The sequence below is a fragment of the Berghia stephanieae genome, chromosome 1 (assembly GCF_034508935.2).
Source record: "Berghia stephanieae isolate SIO BIC M18660-M18661 chromosome 1, UCSD_Bste_1.3, whole genome shotgun sequence".
Classification (NCBI taxonomy): domain Eukaryota; kingdom Metazoa; phylum Mollusca; class Gastropoda; order Nudibranchia; family Aeolidiidae; genus Berghia; species Berghia stephanieae.
In genome coordinates, this window is record NC_088360.1 from 108,221,778 (window position 1) to 108,241,681 (window position 19,904).

The 19,904-nt window shown below is 36.3% G+C and overlaps 1 protein-coding gene across 2 annotated transcripts; it reads right to left on the reverse strand.

The window, feature by feature from the left end:
* Positions 1–7,700: 7,700 nt before the first annotated feature.
* Positions 7,701–19,887, reverse strand: LOC144962688 (cytochrome c oxidase subunit 6C-like). Of its 2 annotated transcripts, none has more exons than XM_078895826.1 (4): positions 19,819–19,887; positions 16,642–16,793; positions 12,015–12,119; positions 7,701–7,860 (listed from the first exon to the last, which is right to left on the reverse strand). In XM_078895826.1, the coding sequence occupies exons 2-3, from the start codon at positions 16,791–16,793 to the stop codon at positions 12,020–12,022; spliced, it is 252 nt and encodes an 83-aa protein (XP_078751952.1). In that variant the 5' UTR covers positions 19,819–19,887; the 3' UTR covers positions 7,701–7,860; positions 12,015–12,019. The 2 variants fall into 2 exon arrangements, with proteins under 2 accessions (XP_078751952.1, XP_078751953.1); XM_078895827.1 differs by having other exon boundaries at positions 19,772–19,830.
* Positions 19,888–19,904: the final 17 nt, after the last annotated feature.

A 19,904-nucleotide genomic window follows, 5' to 3' on the forward strand; every position in this document is an offset into this window, starting at 1 on the left:
CAGTTAAACCTCGTTATTATACTGCCATTTATGGGACCATGGCAAAATTGGTGGTATAATGAATTTGGTCAATGTAGAACAGGACTCAACCCGCATTTGGAATCACTGTCTGAACTCTAATTAGATATCATACTTTTAATTTTAATAACTAGCTCTAATTTTTATATCAAGTGTTTTTGGCGCTATAACAAGGTTTTTGGGTTTTTTTTTTCTTTTTCGTTCCATGCAAAAAAAAAAAAAGCTGACGCTATAACAGGAGGTGGTATAAAGAAGCTTAGTAGTGTACCTTGTTCAACCTGACATAATACTGATTTAAGACAAGGGATCACATTTGTGACCCTTCGCCTCAAAACGGTATTAAGTCGCGATTGTTAAGATGTTGAAAAGTGAATTCATAGCCAGAACTATCAGTATCAGACTTGTGTTGAGTTTGTATGTTTTATTGAGGAGAATGGATGCCATATTTTAGGGTGATAAAATCAACAATTTATATTTTTTGACCAGTTTAACATTTAATTTGGCTTTTAAGCATCTGGTTCGTTCCAACATAATACTGTTTTGAGACGATGGGTCGCATTTGTGTTTGTTGGATAAAATATTTCTACTGCAGTTTATTTGTTATCTGTTTTGGATAACAAAACACAACCTACTGGAAACGGAATGTTTTCAGCAAGTGTGCGTTAACAGCGATGGCCACCAGTCTCGCTGGGTGGGGATCCTGACCTCCCATAGCGGGCAGGGAGGTACATACTGTGTCTTCTATCCCCTTATATCTGTTATCCAACATGCTTTCTGTCTTTGTCTCGGAATGAGATTACTTGGTTTTGTCCTGGCACTGGCCGGAATCCTAGCTGGGAGGGCTGGGTGGGGATCCTGACCTCCAATAGCAGGCAGGGGGGTACATACTGTGTCTTCTATCCCCTTATATCTGTTTTCCAACATGCTTTCTGTCTTTGTCTTGGAATGAGATTACTTGGTTTTGTCCTGGCCCTGAGTCCTGGCTGGGAGGGAAACAGTCAAATGCATAGTTATTGTTTTGAGGGAATGATATTTTTTTCCTTGTAAATCATCTCTCTATTATGTATTATTATATTTATTTTTAATGTATGATGTAAGCATCTGAGTGTATTCCTCCTTGTTGGATTTTGTGCTTGTGTCCGGATGAGACTTATAGGTGATCTCAAGCTAAGTACATTGATGGTATGCTCTTGGAATCTACATCTGATCCCTATTTGTTCCCAATTCCCCTTTGTCTTACTCTCTCTTGGGTGCTTTAATTGTAATTCTAGAACTTTCGACTATTCCATTTTCTTCCTTTTTACTGGCGCTGATGTAACCTAAATGTGTTGCAAGCGCCGTAAAACCCTTAAAAACAAACAAAACAAACCACCAGTCTCGGCTTCAATGAAGTCATCACTTACCATTCTATTTGTGAAAATGAAAAGATTTAATGTAAGGTTAGTCTTCTGGAAATAAACGTAATTTGTAATGTTGATGTGTATGCGAGTGAATATACGGACTTCTGGTGCTCTGTTTTGCAGTTCTTATAATGTAATCATTAATTTTGCATTAATTAGATAGTCATAGCACTTTTGTAATCTATACACAATAAGGGGAGGGTGTAGGTTGTATTTATATTACATCATTTATATCAAATACAAGATAGTGGGGACACATTCGCATTTGGCTTTATTCAATTATAGCTTTTTGTTTTTAAAAATTACTGACATTGACATATATAACTTTTGTGCTTTGACATTAAGATCAAATTCTCTTTTATATTGTTGTGAAAAAATGCTAAAATTAAAACGTGATGTTGAACTTATGTAGACTTGTTATTGATTGACATTATATGTAAAATGTATGGAGTTTTTAATCCAGTTTTAAAAAAAAACTTTCATCATTCAATTGACTTTCACTTTCAGTTGTTTTTTAAATATAATTTGTTTTCAATAATTATGGAAATTAGTAGCCGACATATCATATTCGATTACGTATTTTTATGAATGATACATTTTATATTTGATTTGTTGTTTTACAAATTTTGTAAATCACATGATGTGCAATAATCATTATACTGTTTAATAAACTTCAATCCAAAAAGAGTTGATCACTGAAAATAATTTAAGTGTCAAGTAAAGTTATTCAGCTGGATGAGGTTCCTGACCTCCCATACTGGGTGGAGTTCCTGACCTCCCATAGTGGGCAGGGAGGTATGTACTTGCTGTGTCTTCTATCCCCTTGCATCTGATCTGTTTTCGAATTGCTTTCTGTCTTTGAGATTACTTGGTATTGTCCGGAGTCCTTGTCTGGGAGGGAAGCAGTTGAAGTTGAATTTATAGTTATAGTTTTGGAGATATTTTTCTCCTTGTAAATCATCTCTCTGTTGTGAAGTTATTTTTTTTATTTTTAACATATGATTTGTAAACATTTGAGTGTACTACTCTTAGTAGGATATTGTGCTGGTGTCTTGATGAGACTTTTAGGTGATCTCAAACTCAGTACACTGATATGTTCTTGGAATCTACATCTATTCCCTATTTGAACCATACCCCCTTTTCCTAAAGTCCTTTTAATTTTACATCTAGAATGTTTTTACTATCCAATTTTCTGCCTTTTTAATTGCGCTATGACCTAAATGTGTTGCAATCACCGTAAAACCCTTAAAATTAAAAACAAACCAATGACCTCCCATAGTGACCAGAGAAGCACTTTCGGTGTCTTCTATCCCCCTATATCTGGTTTCCAACATGCCTTGTCTTTGTCTTGGTAGAGATTACTTGGTTTTGCCCTGGCCAGACCCTGACTGGGAGGGAAACGGTCAAATTTATAGTTAGAATCTTGGGAGATGGTATTTTTAATCTTGTAAATCAGCTCTCTGTTATACGGTGTATTATTATTGTCCTACAAATATTATGATTTGTAAACATTTGAGTGCGTCCCTCTTAGTGGGGACCTGTGTTTTTGTCAGTATGAGACATTCAGATGATCTCAAGCTAAGTAGAGTGATAGATAGTATGCTCTTGGAATCTGTCTTTATTTGAACCATGTCTCTTCTGGGCGGGGTCCTTTAACCCTCCCATGGTGGGCAGGAGGTCACGCTGTGTCATATCTGTTTTCCCCAAGTTGCTGTCTTTGTCTTGGAATGAGATTACTTAGTTTTGTCCCAGTCTTACTGGAGTCCTTTACTGGGATGGAAACGGTCAATTGTATAATTATGGTTTTGGGGAATGATATTTTTTTCCTTGTAAATCATCTCTGTTACTGTTATGTATTTTGTAAACATGTGAGTGTGTTCCTCGTTGTGGGAACATGTGCTGGTGTCTGGATGAGACTTTAAGATGATCTCAAATTAAGTACATTGATGGTATACTTGTGGAATCTACATCTATTCCATATTTGAACCAATTCCCCTTTGTCTTACTTTTTCTTGGGTGCTTTGATTGTATATCTAGAATATGTTGACTATTCCATAATTCCGTCTTTTTACCAGCGCTGATATGGGAGCGTTCACATATTACGTCATCAAAAATTTGCCCTTTTTAGACCCCCCCCCCCCCTCCCCCAAGTCATCACTTGTCATCATTGACCTGACCCCCCCCCCCCCAACAGATGATGACGTCATCTAATTTGATAAAAACTAAAAGATAACTTTAATTTCACAATATTTATTATTCGTTTTTCAAACCATAAACATTGATTATCAACGTTTGATTGATTATCAACGTTTGATAAAACACATTCAGACATTTTATTAATTTCAGAAACTGTTGATAATTTATGTTTTACGATACAATAGGGACATAAAATTTAAATTTGCAAAGATAAAATCTAACAAACATTATTTAAATTAGGCTACTTGGTGCAGGTGCTATTAAAAAAAATTCAGAAAGTGTCATTTAAAATAGTATAGGAGGCAAATTATTTTATAGCATATTAGTCTTTTAGTGGAATGAATTTCTGTTTCAATTTCCAAACATAAAATTAATAGATTCAAAAATGTTTTCTGCCTTGGACCTCTGGCAATGTACTATAAATAGTATCATCAATTTCATCCTCATCGTCATCATTTTCTCCCATTTGCTGTTCTTCATGTATGCCGCATTTTCGTGAATGGTCTTTCATTGCGTGATCGAGGAGTGATACAATGAACATTTAGGGCAAGTTCGCCTTTTGAGAAGTGATACCCCTTTCCCATTTTGTTTCTTGAGAGATGGGCAATACTCATCATAGCAATTTATCTTTAGCTGTTTTGAAAGGAACAAACTTTGAAATAGGCTTAATTTGCCTATGTTTTGATGACATCATCTTGGGTCTGACCCCCCCCCCCCCCCATGTCAACACATGTCAACATTTGGTAGACCCCCCTCCCCCCCTAGCTGATGACGTAATATGTGAACGCTCCCTATGACAAGTTGTTTTGTGAAGATAGATAAGGATGGGGTCGGACAAAGATCAAAACTCGCCTTTTGCTCATTCTTGCTCACCACTCGTTGCTAATGAGCTTATATTTATATTCATTTTGGGATCAGAAATCGGTCATACAGCCAATTTCAACTCACTGACTGTCAATTTTAATTGTAATATGTTTATGATTGTGGTGGTTTAAAGTGTAATTATTTAATCCATGACTATCACGAAATGAAGTTTAGTTTAGGCACCTCTAGTTAGAAGTTTAGTTAGCTCTGAAATGAGCTGTGGTATAAGGTTCGATTAAAAAAAAAGAGAAGATTTTTATGCCATTTTCTCTCACTTTGCACACCCGTTATACATGTTAACCTCGATAACACGAGTTAAACCTCATTAATTTTTATCGAGGTAACACTGTTACATGGAGAGATGGGGACAGAAAAAGAAAAAACACCAACAATCAGTAACATAGCATGCCATTCATACGGGTCACTGCTCAAAATGCCCACGCTTGAAAACAAAATAAATTGGGACCGAAAGCTACATGGAAATGAAAAACAAATATAGAACAAAAGAGGTCAGAGGACACAGCAAGATTGACTTCCACCAGAGTTGAGGTCAGAAATCCACCAAGGAAATTAATATTCATTATATCCAAAGGTTTCAAGGAACGCAAGGTGCTGTTTCGTATATTTACAATCTTTTAAAATATTACTTATATTTACAGCAATCTCTTAAAATATTACTTATATATAGCAATCTTTTAAAATACTGCTTATTTTCACAAACAATCTTTTAAAATATTCCTCATCTGTATCTTTTCTTAACAGAACTGTAAAACTTAAGAACAGTATCGAGTATGAAACGAAAAATGCTTCTTCTGTAGTTGATTTAAAATAATGCTTTGCCCAAATGAACACTGCTGAGGAAATTACAAAAACATATTTGTTGATTTCATCCAAACTTTTTAAAATTCGAATTAGAAAAAAAATGTATTTAAAAATCACGATGTGCCCAAACTGTACTTAATAAATCATTGACCTCACATTGTTTTTTTTTTTAATGTTTTTAAGGGTTTTCGGCATTTGCAACACATTTCGGTTATATCAGAACCAGTAAAAAGGAAGAATATTGGATAATAAAAGGTTCTAGAATTACAATTAAAGCACCCAAGAGAAAGTAAGACAAAGGGGAACTGGGAACAAATAGGGATCAGATGTAGAATCCAAGAGCACAATATAACACCATAAAGCACAAGATCCAACAAAGAGGAATACAATCAAATGTTTACATTATACATTCAAAATAACAAATATAATAATACAAAACAGAGGGATGATTTACAAAGAAAAAAATATCATCTCCCAAGACAATAACTATGCATTTGACTATTAACAGCCAGGACTCCGACCAGAGCCAGGACAAAACCAAGTGAACACATTCCAAGACGAAGACAGAAAGCATGTTGGAAAACAGGAATAAGGGTATAGAAGACACAGTAAGTGCTTCCCTGCCCACTATGGGAGGTCAGGAACCCCACCCAGGACCTAACATTGCATTCAACAAAACCCCATAGAGTATATAATCATGAGACCAAACCCTCAGTTCAGACGACTAGACTTGCCAACCAACCTCAACCATTTGAAAAGATTTATCATATTTTTCCAAATAACTGGTAGTTTTTCCATATATAGCCCAAAATTAAAAAAACAAAAAAACAACATATTTTCAACATGTGCAAGCATATAAAATTTCAAAATTTAACGTTCATTGAATTCATGGAGACTTATCAAGCTAGCAGAGGGGAGGAAAATCCTGTAATTCCAATGACAATCACCTATCTGGCTACTCAGCAGATTCTCATCTAGGTGGAGATGATATTCAACTATTTTCCACCCCCCCCCCCCTCCCCTATTTGTTGTTACAAACTGTTGACTTTTTGCATTTATCATATTTCAATCAATATTCCCATATTACAGTAGAATTACTTTAAACCAAAATTTTGGGGACCTTCTAAACCATTTCGGTTTAAAGACATTTTGGTTTAAGTAAAGAAAGTTCCCCGTTTTGCTATGTTTTTCAAGGGTAGTAACTATTTAAGAAATTTGCTCATTTAATCGTATCATGGGTTTCCCCTTAATGTAGTTGTTGAAAAAATGCCGTCTTCGTAACCATTTTAAAAATTATATTTTAAAAATTTTATTAATTTATTCTTTTTTTTTTTTTTTTGGTGCATTTTAAAAATATTTTTGGGGTCTTCGTTTTCAATTCAAAATTGTTGAAAGAGTTGAGTTCGGGATACCATGTTTTTTTACATATCTCTGTCTTGATCAACTTTTTTACATCGACTTCACATAGTATTTTTATTTTAAACTCCAACATGTAAGCACATTGCTTTCTTTTAGACAACTTTTAGTAAAATGTAAAACTAAAATAAGATCGAAAGTTCTTGTGCGATAATTGATAATGAATGATGCGCAGCTACTCAGAGATGAAATGAATAAGCGTGTCAATGCTAAGCTGTCTACTACACATCCCTCTTTTGTTGAAAGACATTAGGTTCAAAGGCCTATTTACATAGACCCCCCCCCCCCTCTCACACACAAATTCGATCAAAGTGGAAATGAAATGGCGTGTCAATGGTAAGTTGTCTACCAACCTCCTCCTTATTGTCGTCTTGAAAATCCAGTCAGTTCCAAAGCATCAACACACGAGCGAGAACATCTCGCTTGCGTGATTCTACACCCCAACTCCCCCTCTTTCCTCATTTTTCGTCTGCCAGTCACCCGTTGTCTTCCTTTTCCAGTCTGCGATCATGGTGCTGGCCAAACCCAAGTGCAGTGATTGAAGTGTTTGCCTTACCCCCCACCCCTCACCCTCATCTTAAACTTACGCTCTTTGTTTTAATATCGCCGGGCATTATTATGTGGGGACACCTTCCCGAATTTTTGAAGAAAAATAGAGAGAGAAAAAGGGAAGTTGCTCTCAAGTTGTTTCAGTTTAAAGAAAGTCCTTCTAAGAAGTATTTTGGTTCATCGTAAGAATTAGTACAAAGATAATGAAGAAACTAGTACAATTTATTAAATTCTTTGCGGTTTAAGGTATTTTTCGGTTTAGCTTCTTTTGGTTTAAAGTAATTTTACTGTATTATGTTTTGGACCTCAAAGCGTATCTAAATATGAGAAACCATACTGATTGACGAGCCTGCAACCAATCCAAATCCAATATAAAACTGTTCACAGCAATTGTAGGCACGAAAAAAATAAAAAAAATAAATAAAAACAAGTCCATTTTCATTATTTTTTGTTAGTATTAAATTGAATTTTATTCTAACCACACCAAATAAACACACTTGCACTGAATCTCTGAAAACGTACTTATTTCAATCATACCTCTAGATAAATTAAAGTAATTACACTGTAAAAAAAACTTGCTTGATTAACTGTCCACCTGGAAAAAACAATAAGAAAATGAGGATTGTAATTATAGGTAAATATAAAATTATCAATATCAACATAGAGCCTAGTTTACCAACACAATTATTTCTTTAGACCTTTGAGGACCTCACACGGCGATGTTTGGGTATTTACTATAATAACCATGCTGAGATGACAATTAACTTAAAAGGGGTAGAAAAGTAAAATATCTCTATGTGTGGAATTCCTTCTTAAGATGGAAAATGTACAGAGCTGCTCAAGTTATGAATAAGACTGGCAAATTGTTGGCGTGAATATATTATAGGCAATTATAGAGAATTAAAAAGGTACGGAATTAGGGTGATACATGAGAAGAAGAATGTTTGTTTGTTGTCTGTGTGTGTGAAGCTGTGAGTAAATGAAACACAGAGAGAGAGAGAGAGAGAGAGAGAGAGAGATAGAGAGAATTGGGGAGGCATGAAAGATATTTTTTTTAAAATGTGTTTTAGTTTTGTTAAGGTTTTTGTTGGTTTACTTCGATGTGGTTGAATTTCCATATTATTATTTATTTGCTTAATTATTTTCAGAACTGCATTCAGGCCGAGAAGTGATTCAGGAAAATATTTTTCCCTGCTTTTTCCCGGTTTTTTCCTGGTTTTTTCCAGGCTCTAGGGAAAATTTTAAGGTAGTAATTTTCAAGCATATTCATCAATTCTAGACCAGTTACCACTACCTATATATATATATATATATATATATATATATATATATATATATATATATACACACACATATATATATATATATAGAGAGAGAGAGAGAGAGAGAGAGAGAGAGAGAGAGGAGAGAAAGAGAGAGAGAGAAAGAGAGAGAGAGAAAGAGAGAGAGAGAGAAAGAGAGAGAGAGAGAAAGAGAGAGAGAGAGAGAGAGAGAGAGAGAGAGAGAGAGAGAGAGAGAGAGAGAGAGAGAGAGAGAGAGAGAGAGAGAGAGAGAGAATCAGAAAAGAGGGGAAATTATTGACTCGTAGTACATATTACTATAACAAGCCATCCAGTATCTACTAAGCCTACACCATCCGTGGGGAAAAAAAGGAAAAAAAAAAAAAGAGAGAGAGAGAGAGAGAGAGAGAGAGAGAGAGAGGAGAGAGAGAGAGAGAGAGAAGAGAGAGAGAGAGAGAGAGAGAGAGAGAGATGTGAGTGAAAAAGAGAGTGGCTGAGACTGAGAGAAAGAAATATATTGACTCTGGCTATTAATACTTGGACGTATTCCTGTGAAGTCTGGGCCTCCTACAACATGCAAAAAAAATATTAAAAAAAAGAGAGAGACAGAGAGAGAGAGAGAGAGAGAGCGAGAGAGAGAGAGAGAGAGAGAGAGAGAGAGAGAGAGAGAGAGGGAGAGAGAGAGAAATGGGGAGAAAAGAGACAAAGAGAAGAGAAATCAATAGAGAGAAAAAGACATTTGAATATTACTATGAGAGAGAAAGTAGCGTCCAAAGACTTGTGGCCTACTTATTGAATTGCACATGAATGAAATAAAGCTAGTTAATCTAGAGACAGACAAAACAAACTTAGTACAAATTACAATGAGTAAACGACCTTAATCTGCCATCTCCAAATAATTGAATAACAAGTCACTAAAATTAATTAAAGTAGCCTAAGGACGTCGACCGTCTTTCTTAGCTTAGCTAACAATCGCATTCATGACCAAGTCAAAAACACAAAAAAAAAAAAAAAAAAAAAAAAAAAAAAAAAAACACACACTCACACACACACTACTAAGATGAGGGGAGGGATGTGTGTTTCTAGCACTCTTGTCTTGTCGACAATGATGAGTCGACTGAGTGAATCAAGCGTCTTTAAGTCTTTCGACCAATCACAGGCTATCTAACCGAACCGGCTGGTCGAAACAAAGACGCTTCTCGCCGTCGATGTATTACGCTATTGTTGTGCAAGTGGCACCTTTTTTAGAAGGCCTAAAAGCTAAAATCTAAAAGTAAAAATATAATTCTGAGGAATTTGAAAGTCACATTGTTGAAATCGGCTTGAAAAAAGAAGAACATTGGTCCTTGTTTCAGACAAATCGGTTGAAAACCAACTGTTTTACGAATAAATTCGATTTTAAAAATTCCTTTTGTTTATTTTCGATTTTTTTAGCAACTTTTTTATTTATCGGCCGATTTTCTTGATTTTTATATCATTCTTTATATCTCAATGAGACGAGATCAGTGATATACTTTGTTTGTTTCAAATGTAACTACAACATAATTTGCTTTTTTTACTTATCAACCGTGCCTGGATAATTTATTCAACAACTGACGTAACTATCCCATTGCCGTCTTCCAGTGTTTCAGCGATGACTCGAAACCACTATAATTACGTCATGCACAGGAAACATGGTAATAGTCTGTGTACTCTACGAATGCGGACCGGACTTTGCTGATTGGGTCGATCGTCATAACATAGGGCCTAGTAGTGTGAGGAAACCATAAGAGGCTGCTGCCATGCTCTAAGCCGATCGTTCGCAGGTTGGGTAATGATTACGCGGAAGAATACATGTTGGGTTGTTGTTCACCTAAATTTTTCTCACGGCTTTTTCCCGGCCCCAGACAATTTTCACCGATTTTCCCGGCTTTTCCCGGTCGGGAAATTTCAAAATAAAGTTCCCGGCTTTTCCCGGCCCACTTCGAGGCCTGTGCATTAGTCTATGGCAATACCCAATGTAAATTTCCAGAAATGGATAAATACAGCTCATCTTAACTTAGATGGTAGTATAACTATAACGCTATTTTTATTGACTTTGTATTGGTATCAGATCTGTACCTCTGTCAAAAATAGACAGCGAGGGGGGGGGGGGGAGAGGAAGGTGACAGCAAATAATATCAGTGCTGCAACTATTTGATATGACTGTCAAATCCAGACAAAAGACACGACTGTCTCACTCTCAGTTTAAGATAAATAATTTTCCTAATTCTTAAAGACTAAAACCATAACAAACACAACACATCCTAATAATGCCACATCAATATGACCAATTGACAAATAATTTAGCACTATAGATAGTGCCAAAAATATATGGTCCCTTTTTGAGGGGCAAGGGATCAAATTAAAAAGTTAGCTGTGGAGGCAATGAAACGAATTTCTTTATTTTTTAAAATTTAATCAATTCAGGGAAATGCAGGACATTTTTGCCTTTAGCGGGATGGCGGGACACACCTCAAAATGTGGGACTGTCCCGCAGTTTGCTGGACATTGGCAGCCCTGAATTATGATCTGATTAAAAAAATTTAAAACTGCCTTAATTTCAGCATGAATACCAGCGCCATTATTGAAAACACAGTCATCATCACCAAAAAAGGACAGCATGGCTCAGTGATATGGTCTTTGCTTACACCCGAACGGTAACGGATTCGAATACTCACTGCACTGAGTGGCCATTAAGCAAGTCACCCCACCTTAGCTGAGTTTGCAGGTAATTCCTGGAATATCCCAGTCTTCCATTGAAAAGACCCTAAAGACAAATTTCCCTTCTGGGATGAATAAGGAATGTCTAAAAAAACAAACAATCATCCACCACAACAAATTCAACAACCAACATTACCACTATCACTATCATCACTGACTCTGCAAGTTAACCTAAACTGCAATAGTAATAGCCACCTCTTTTTCGATACCGCAATATTACATAAAGTCCTCTGAAATATAATAGCTCCAATAATATATGTGTGTCGGTGCTGGAAACTCTGAAAATCAGTCGCAAGTCACTGAACACCTTTTGTCAAAATCCCCTTCTAATCACCAGACTCCTTTTCTACTTTTCTGGATATACTGACTTTGATTTGCCATATCTCAGCTTCTGGTCACTACAATAGCTTAAATACAATAAAAGTAAAAGCCCCATAGAGTCAACACTCTTTAAGTCAAATTTTGCGTAAAGTTGAAGTTTGAGTTGGTCCCAAATTTTCTGTTCTTCATTTTATTAATGTGTTCCATTGAAAATCAATAAAGTCAACCTTGCTTACAGCTACAGTAAATCAATCTTTCTTCTCCAGCGGATTTGACTTTACCAGGAATCTACTGTAAATTGCAAAATGGCCAGGAACCTCACCAACTACAAAGTAGTCTTTCTGACGGACTGTCCTGCTTGCCACACATTTGCTCACAAAGTTCACTCTTTTGTGAAATGACTCACCTTAATCAATCCAATGTCATTTTCCCCTCTTCAACAGCCTTGTTGATGCATTGGAAGACACCAGCGTTCTTCATTCTTTGATAGTGTTTATCTGTGTCATACGTCCTGGAAAGAAAGAATCAGTCCCAATTCAAACATTCTGAACGATGATAATTTGTGAAATCTGGAAGTGATTCTCCAATTAATTTTCTAATAGACAAAATCTTCACTTCACTCGAGATTGATCTCGGTCCCTTTGCGTGTAAAGCGAGTGCTGTAACAACAACTGAACTATTGGGAGACCCTTGGTGAGTTATATTGTATCCAAAATGGACATTCTAACAACTTAGCTCTCCCACAACTTTGGTGCAAATGAGTACCTGGCTAAAGACAGTTGCATAAATTATTGCACGGAACAACTACAAAAAGAATGTCTAAAAATTCACAATGTGTAGAAATGGAAATTGAACATCATGAATTGCAATGAGCAGGGTAAGCCATGAAAACACAAGTCATTGGCAAAAGGCTTCAACAGTCGTGACGTCACTTCCATCGTAATGACGCATAGTAACTGGTTCTAAACTATCAGAACAATGGCGGACTGCCTTATGAAATACTTCTCCGACGATCATAAAAGTGTATCCAGAGGTGAAAAACATAAATCTGATCATGTTTTGACTGTTATACATTCTGATCACATGACATGTGAAAAAGTTCTAGCCAGCATGAAAAATAAAAAGTACTGATTTTCTCTGTTTAGAACCAAGCTGCTGGTTGCTGGGCTTACGTGACATCGGACTATTGAATCCTATTAACAAATAGTTATCTGTTTATTTAATTAGGGGGAGGGGATATGAATTTTGACTGGACACACACACATACACATAAAATCCCAAATTTTAATCATTATCTTAACTATCGTTAAAATGTCTCTTTAAATGAGACTTTAATGACACAAAATATTTCACCCTGAATAAGCCAAGTGTCTGCAAGGAGATGGAAAATTAAGCTCCACACCTTAAATGGGAAATCGAACTCTTCAATTAGGAATAGGAGAGAGAGAAAATGCTTTCGAATCGATGTAGTCCATTACATAATCTATGACTAACTAAAATAGCGTCATTGTCATCAATTAAAAATTCTGGTTTAAAAAAGTAGTAATGACTATCCCGCACAAATCTTTGGGCCTCTTTTTCGCTCACAAAGTGCCCAAATTCGCGTCAAAATATGGGACGAAGCTGTTTCGTAACTCGTGCGATTACCAGAAGACCGTTAAAAGTAGATTTTTACTCTTTGTAGTAAAATATTTCTAAAACTACCGGGCGTGGAGGTTTTGTCGCTGACAAGGTAATACATGAACATTTCTTCTTTTTGGTTGTAAAATTTCATATGAATATGACGGGCACTTTTCCCGTATTTTACAAAACACCATCCTAATTTGCTCTTCAAGTTTCAATCTTTTAACCCACTTATTACGCAAGATACAACCAAAGGTCGAAAAAAAAAATGCCGAAAAAGCGTCCCATATTTTCGAGTTTTTTTCCTCTTTGCGGGTCATCCAAATAAATGACACCTTTAAAACTGTATAACTTGTTTATTTATAAATGGATTTTCAAAATTCAAAAACATTTTTACTCAGTGGAGATAGGGCTTGGATTTTAGACAAAAATTTTCCTCAAAAAGAGATATATTTCATAGTCATTGCTAAAAAAAGCAGCATCAGACTAGTCAACAAACTCACCCACTTGAAAAGATTTATTTAATCATATTTTCCACCCAATATTTATGACGATTATCTCATATTTCACCTCCAGAAATAATATTTTTGACATGCAAAAACCATCCAAAATTTCAAATTTAACAATTTATGGAGACACTTTTTATCAAGCTAATAAACCAAGGAATTCCTGTGGGAAAACATCTCCTCAGGTTCACATCTAAGTGAGGACGATATTAAATGACCTTCAACTCTTCCACTTCTATCAATTTTCCCCTTTTTGGTTACAAACTCAGCGACTTTTTGCACTCAGCAAATTTTGGCCAACACTCCCATATTAACATATTTTGGACCTTGAAGCGTATTTAAATATGTGATATCATACTGGTTGTCAAGACTGCAGCACATCACGCATAATAAAGATGCATTTTTAAAAAATCAAACAATTGATTGTAGAGGACGCCAATGTATAATCAATATTACAATTTTTAAAACAATCTTATAGAATTTATATATAATTTGTCTGGGCAATGTAAATTTTGAATGGGACCAGAAAATTTTTTAAAAATCAATGAGTGAATTGTGTGATTATACGGTCTTGTGACATGACACGACAAGTCTTGCAACCAGAAGGTCCAAGGTTAGAGTCCTGCTCTGGACAGAGCATATTTGAGTCCTCGGAAAAGTTTCTTTACTCAACTTTCTCTCATTGCTCTCAGGTGTAAAATGAGTACCTGGCCGTAAACAGCGCCGTTTCTGACTGAAAAATTTCATATCGCTTAATATGTGTCACGTCTCGTCTTTCATGTTCAGTGATGTTGCTGGTTTGGGATCTCCTTTGAGCATGTTTAGTGGAATTGCGCTATATAAAAACTCAAGGTTTCAAGTGAATGGGAAAAAGTGGGGAAGGTGCAAGAACTTAAATAATATGTGGGCATCCTTGAGATAATCAGTTGCATGGTGAAAAGCTTTGAAGAGAGATATTGACAATTTTAGTCAAGGGGTAAATTTTTATGGAAAATGAGTTCTCATCAAAAAATCATTAAATCAAACATTTTTCTACATACAGTGGACTCCGGATAAGACGATGCCCAGGGGAACCGAGAAAAAAAATCGACTTATCCGAAAATCAACTTAACCGGAGTGTAACCAAATGAGCAAAAACGCATTTGAACAAAGCAAACCAATCTAGAAAAAGTATGTCCCTTCATGTCGCGCGGTCTCTGTAGTGGTCATCAGAGGCTCCTACCCCCAATAGCCCCATAGAGGAATCAGAATACATAAAAATCGGAATTTGAGATTTAAAAAAACGGAATCAACTTACTGTTATGGACTATGACATGCTTTGCAACAGATAATGTAATAGACAATCCAAAAGTACTCAAATGATTAAAAATATAAAATGCGTAAAAATGTACAGATTGTGTAAAGACTAAGAATGTGGTCAAATAATAATAGAGAACACACAGGTCCTGGCCGTCTGAGAGCAAAGCATTGAATGGATGGATTTAACCTTGTCAGGACACCCCCCCCCCCCCCCCACCTAATCAAACAAACTCGCGTGCCAGTACACACACGTACACACTCACACACACACACACACACACACGTACACATGGCTAAAATTAAATAGGGAAAGAAGCTGACCGTTACTCAATAATATTATTACCGATTGAAGTCAACATATAATATTACCAAGGTCATTGACCTCACGAATTGGAGTCACAATAATAATAATAATACTTCAGTCAACCCCCCTCCCAAACATATAATATTATCAGACATCAGCAGCACACACTTTGAAGGGACTAATCAGACACACAAAATGTGGGTTGATTGACCATAGGAAATGCTGACGAAATAAGCCATAGCTCACTTTTTTTTCACTAGAGATCTTTTTTTAAATTTTCCTCCATGGGAAAGGTGAAAAGCGGAATTTTTGCCTTGAATGTGGAATGTATACCAATTAAGTGGGATTATTCCGCGAAAAGCGGAAGGGTAGGAGCCTCTAGGTCAAGGCCATGCTTCTTGTAAATCGTCGAGACAGAAATAGCTGGTATGCCAATTTCCTATGCGATGACTTTCTGTCGCATGCCAAACTTTCCAAATGCATCGAATCTTCATTTTTTCGCATGGAATCTTCCTTTTCCGCGATAGGTTTGCCATTGTAGTTGTAGACTTGACTTAAATTCTTAATAAAATTGATACTTATTAAGAGGGTCATTACAGAGGATGGCCTGGGATTGGAACCAAAAAAAATCTTGAACTTGAAGTTGCGACAATGTAAAATTTGAGATGGAGAAATTAAAGTTATTCAATACTGCTTATGTACATTGAACACGGACGTCAGGCAAAGCACCTACATCACATCGATGTGCGCCAATCGCGGATATTCTTAACCACTTAAAATTCTTACTGGTAGCTTTTTTTAACCAATGGAAATACTTGTTTATTTGTGATTTTATTGTAGTCATGAGTGATAAGAACATCGACTTAAGCGACATCGACTTATCTGGAGTTTTTTTTTTTTTTACTAATGTTATATAGGAAGAAGGGGGAGGGACCAAGAAAAAAAATCGACTTGGGTAAAAATCGACTTAGGCAACGTCGACGTATCCAGAGTGCACTGTATTGATGAAATATTTTAATTGAATTCTACTCCTAAATATTTTTTTAAATTTTTTTATTTTTATAAAGGTAATTATTATATTTAATATCAACTCTTGTCAACTTTGGAAGCAATTTTCTCAAAATTAGGGTTTCACACCCTATTCCATAACTTCATGAAAAATCACCCGATTTGCTTCAAATAAAGATTAAAATGCTCAGGAGACACTGGGCTTTCAAGAAATGCATAAAAACGCAAAACCAAAATTTCCACCATGCGACTGATTATGTCAGGGACGCACACATATAGCACAAAGGTCTTACTTGTAAAAAGTATTAAATTTCTTCCTTCTTGGCTCCTGGATTCCATATTTATATCCCAATGCCACAGCCAATGAGACGGCAATAGCCATACCAAAGTCAATCTTTGTCTTCTCCTGAAGGAGTCTACGTAAAACTGGTTTTGCTAACGCCATCTGCAAATATATTTTAAAAACCCGATGAGATTTATGAACATAAGCTGTCATCATAGTGGCATATTTTCAAATCAGGGTTGCCAATTCAGGAGGCAAAAATTTACTGGACTTTTACGCAAACAGATCAATCTCTTTCTGAGTTTAGCAGTTGATTGGAAAATATATTGGGAATTTTTAAAATACTAAATTCAGTAAATATTCGGAAAATTGGCAATCGCGCTTATCTCATTTTCATTTGTAACCCTCAGTGCACAAAGAAATTTTCAAGTAAATCATCTTGAAATACCAAGAGTGTGCTATAAAGGCTAATATGAGACCTAAACATTCATGGTGAGAAAATAAAGCTAGCATCCTACAAAGACTAGGAAGTAATTGCTACTGCACAGAAATTGGGTTTTACGTTGGCTATCAAGGACTACATTCTTCCAATGTGATACACAAAAAAAGTAAACATGTAATAAAAATACAGTTAACGGTGATCAATCTTTGTTTTCCCCTCGCTCTTTCTCCATTAATTTTACGATTGATGGCTAGGAATTCATTTCTGTTTTTCCGGGTGATATGTCCAAAGAATAAGAAGCCTAGTTGACATTCTATTATTATTTTGTGATAACTTTCAATTTCTTGTATTTAAGGTCTAGGACCTCTTTGTTTTGTGCTCAGTGTAAGATATGCACTCCAAGCGCCTTTAGCACCGCATTTCAAATGCGTCAATCTTTTTTCTTAATTCCTTTGTTATGTCCAACTCTCACAGTCATAGAGGAGGGTTGTGACCAGACATAACATCTCAGGACATTCATTTGTTTTGCCCGAAATATGTTATTGTTTCTAGTCTAATGTGACCCACGTCTGTGAAGGAAGTGTCTAGGGAGACCAAGATTTTGGCTACCTGGCGTAAAATCGTATTTTCATTTATGAAACTGTTTCTTTCTGTTTCCGAGGCAAGTCTTTTTCGTCTCTTTAGTTTAGTTTCTTTGCTAACCCCCCCCCCCCCCCCCCTCCAAGAAAAGTCAGAAGAGAGATTGCAAGTTATGCATAGCTGCCAACATTTCAAAAATAAAATAAGGAATGCCCATTTGGCCTGGGATGAGGGGACGACGTGTGCCCCCCCTTTTTTTTCATCGAATCACAACATATAAAAGTCAGCCTATTTCATTACTACTACTAACACTAACAAGTTTAAGATAACAGAGGCTAGTCCAAATGGTGCTAAATTATCGGGTATAGTTCCAGCACATTTGAATCGTTATGAAATGGCACTTTCCAAAATGTTAGAAAAGACAAAATAAAGAAAGAATTCAACTGCCTGAACCTTGATAAGGACCAATACACAAGCACAATTGTAAAATAAATGAAATAACTAAGGATGTTTAGAAATGCATAACTGCCAACCTGGCACATCACTTGCGAGGGCGTTTTGAGGTAAAAATTAGGGAGATTGGCTAAAAAATAGTAGGCAATTGCATAATATATATTTTCCTTCATGCAACACAATGGTCTTTAAGTAGTCTACTATAATAGTAAAATGAACCTCTAAATATTGGAGAATTGCTACCTCTTTGCTTTGAAAAGATAAACACACCTAAAAATGGAGTATTCTTATTTCTCTTGAACCTAAACCTTTATAAAAGCTTGCTTGAAAAAAAAAAAAATTAGAATCAGATCAAGATGTTTTTTTTTAAAATAGGGATTGAATATATATTTCATAAATTAATAAAGTAAAGCCGTATTTCCATATATAGAACTGTTTCTTTATACTTTGGAGAGGAATTGTTTTGTTCTTGTTCTTCATTTATTGTTTCTTGTTTAATTTAGGCCGTATAATAATAGCATGCCAATTCCCCAAGTCAAGGATTGCGCAGGCTAAATGTACATTTCTCCCTCCCAAACCCCCTACTAGAACATTATAAAACAAAAGAATAATGGGGATGTAGGAGCTTTCGGAAGGCCTCCCGTGTCATAATGTTCTAGTAGGGAGTTTGGGAGGGGGGAAACTTCTTTTCTTTTTTTTTTTTTAAATTCCCCCCCCCCCCCTCCCAAACCCCCTACTACTACTAGAACAAGAATACTGGGGATGTAGGACCTTTCGGAAGGCCTCCCGACACCTTGGTTATTCCAGAATTCCCTTGGAATCGACCCAAAAGAAAAACGAACAATTTGCCCTTAGGGATAAAATAAAAGAGGGATTTTTTTTTTACGGAGTGTTTTTCGACACCCAAAACTCAGGTGTATTTTGTCACCAGATAATTCGACACCCGAATCGCGCATGCGCAGTACTTGTGACCGTACAAAACCGGGGAAATCAAATCAATGGCCTTCCTTGTCAGTCGCAGTCACAGTTACCATCAGCGAGATGACTTGCTCAAGGCCATACAGCGCAGCGACGGGTGATCGTACTTAATATAATGTGACCTATAGGTAGAATGAAGTTGACGTCACTTAGGTCTTAAAAACTAACCTAGAGAGAGCGTATGTAAAGAAAGAAAGAAAGCAAGAGAGAGAGAGTGAGAGAGAGAGAGAATGGTCGTGCAGTTGATGGTTTGTGTTTGCTAAGACGAACAACAATTGTAGAATTTTACCGCCGCCCCCCCCCCCCCCCCCCCCCCCCTCAAGTGAACGACAACTCAACAATATTTTTTACGAAAAAAAATTCTATCCTGCTTGGGATGCTAAATTCTTTGCTGACAATCCACACCCCAAATTCAGGTGTCGAATTATCCTGTGGCAAAATACACCCGAACTCGGGTGTCGAATTATCCTGTGACAAAATACACCCGAAACTCGGGTGTCGAATTATAATTATTCTGTGACAAAATACACCCGAAACTCGGGTGTCTTCTGAACTGGCTGTCACGGCAGGTGTGGAGACTTTGCCTTTGTTGGTTGTGTCCCTCTGTATTCTTTCCTTATTCTCTCCATCAATAAAAATTCGTCATTTATAATAAAAGTACCCTCTGCTACAACGCCTAAAAAATTACAATGAATATTGAAATGAAACATATTCCCACAACAAACCGACTCTGACCTTCAGCTTCAAACACAACCACAGTTAGGGGAGATAAAAGAGAAACAATGCCGAACAACCGGATATGACTGAAATTTTTACAACGG

What these genes read in the sequence shown, in the direction of transcription:
- LOC144962688 (XM_078895826.1), bottom strand. Translation starts at nt 16,793, where the DNA reads ATGGCGTTAGCAAAACCAGTTTTACGTAGACTCCTTCAGGAGAAGACA. An exon ending in AAATTTAATACTTTTTACAA is followed by an intron (nt 12,120 to 16,641) that starts GTAAGACCTTTG and finishes CTTTCTTTCCAG; the next exon opens with GACGTATGACACAGATAAAC.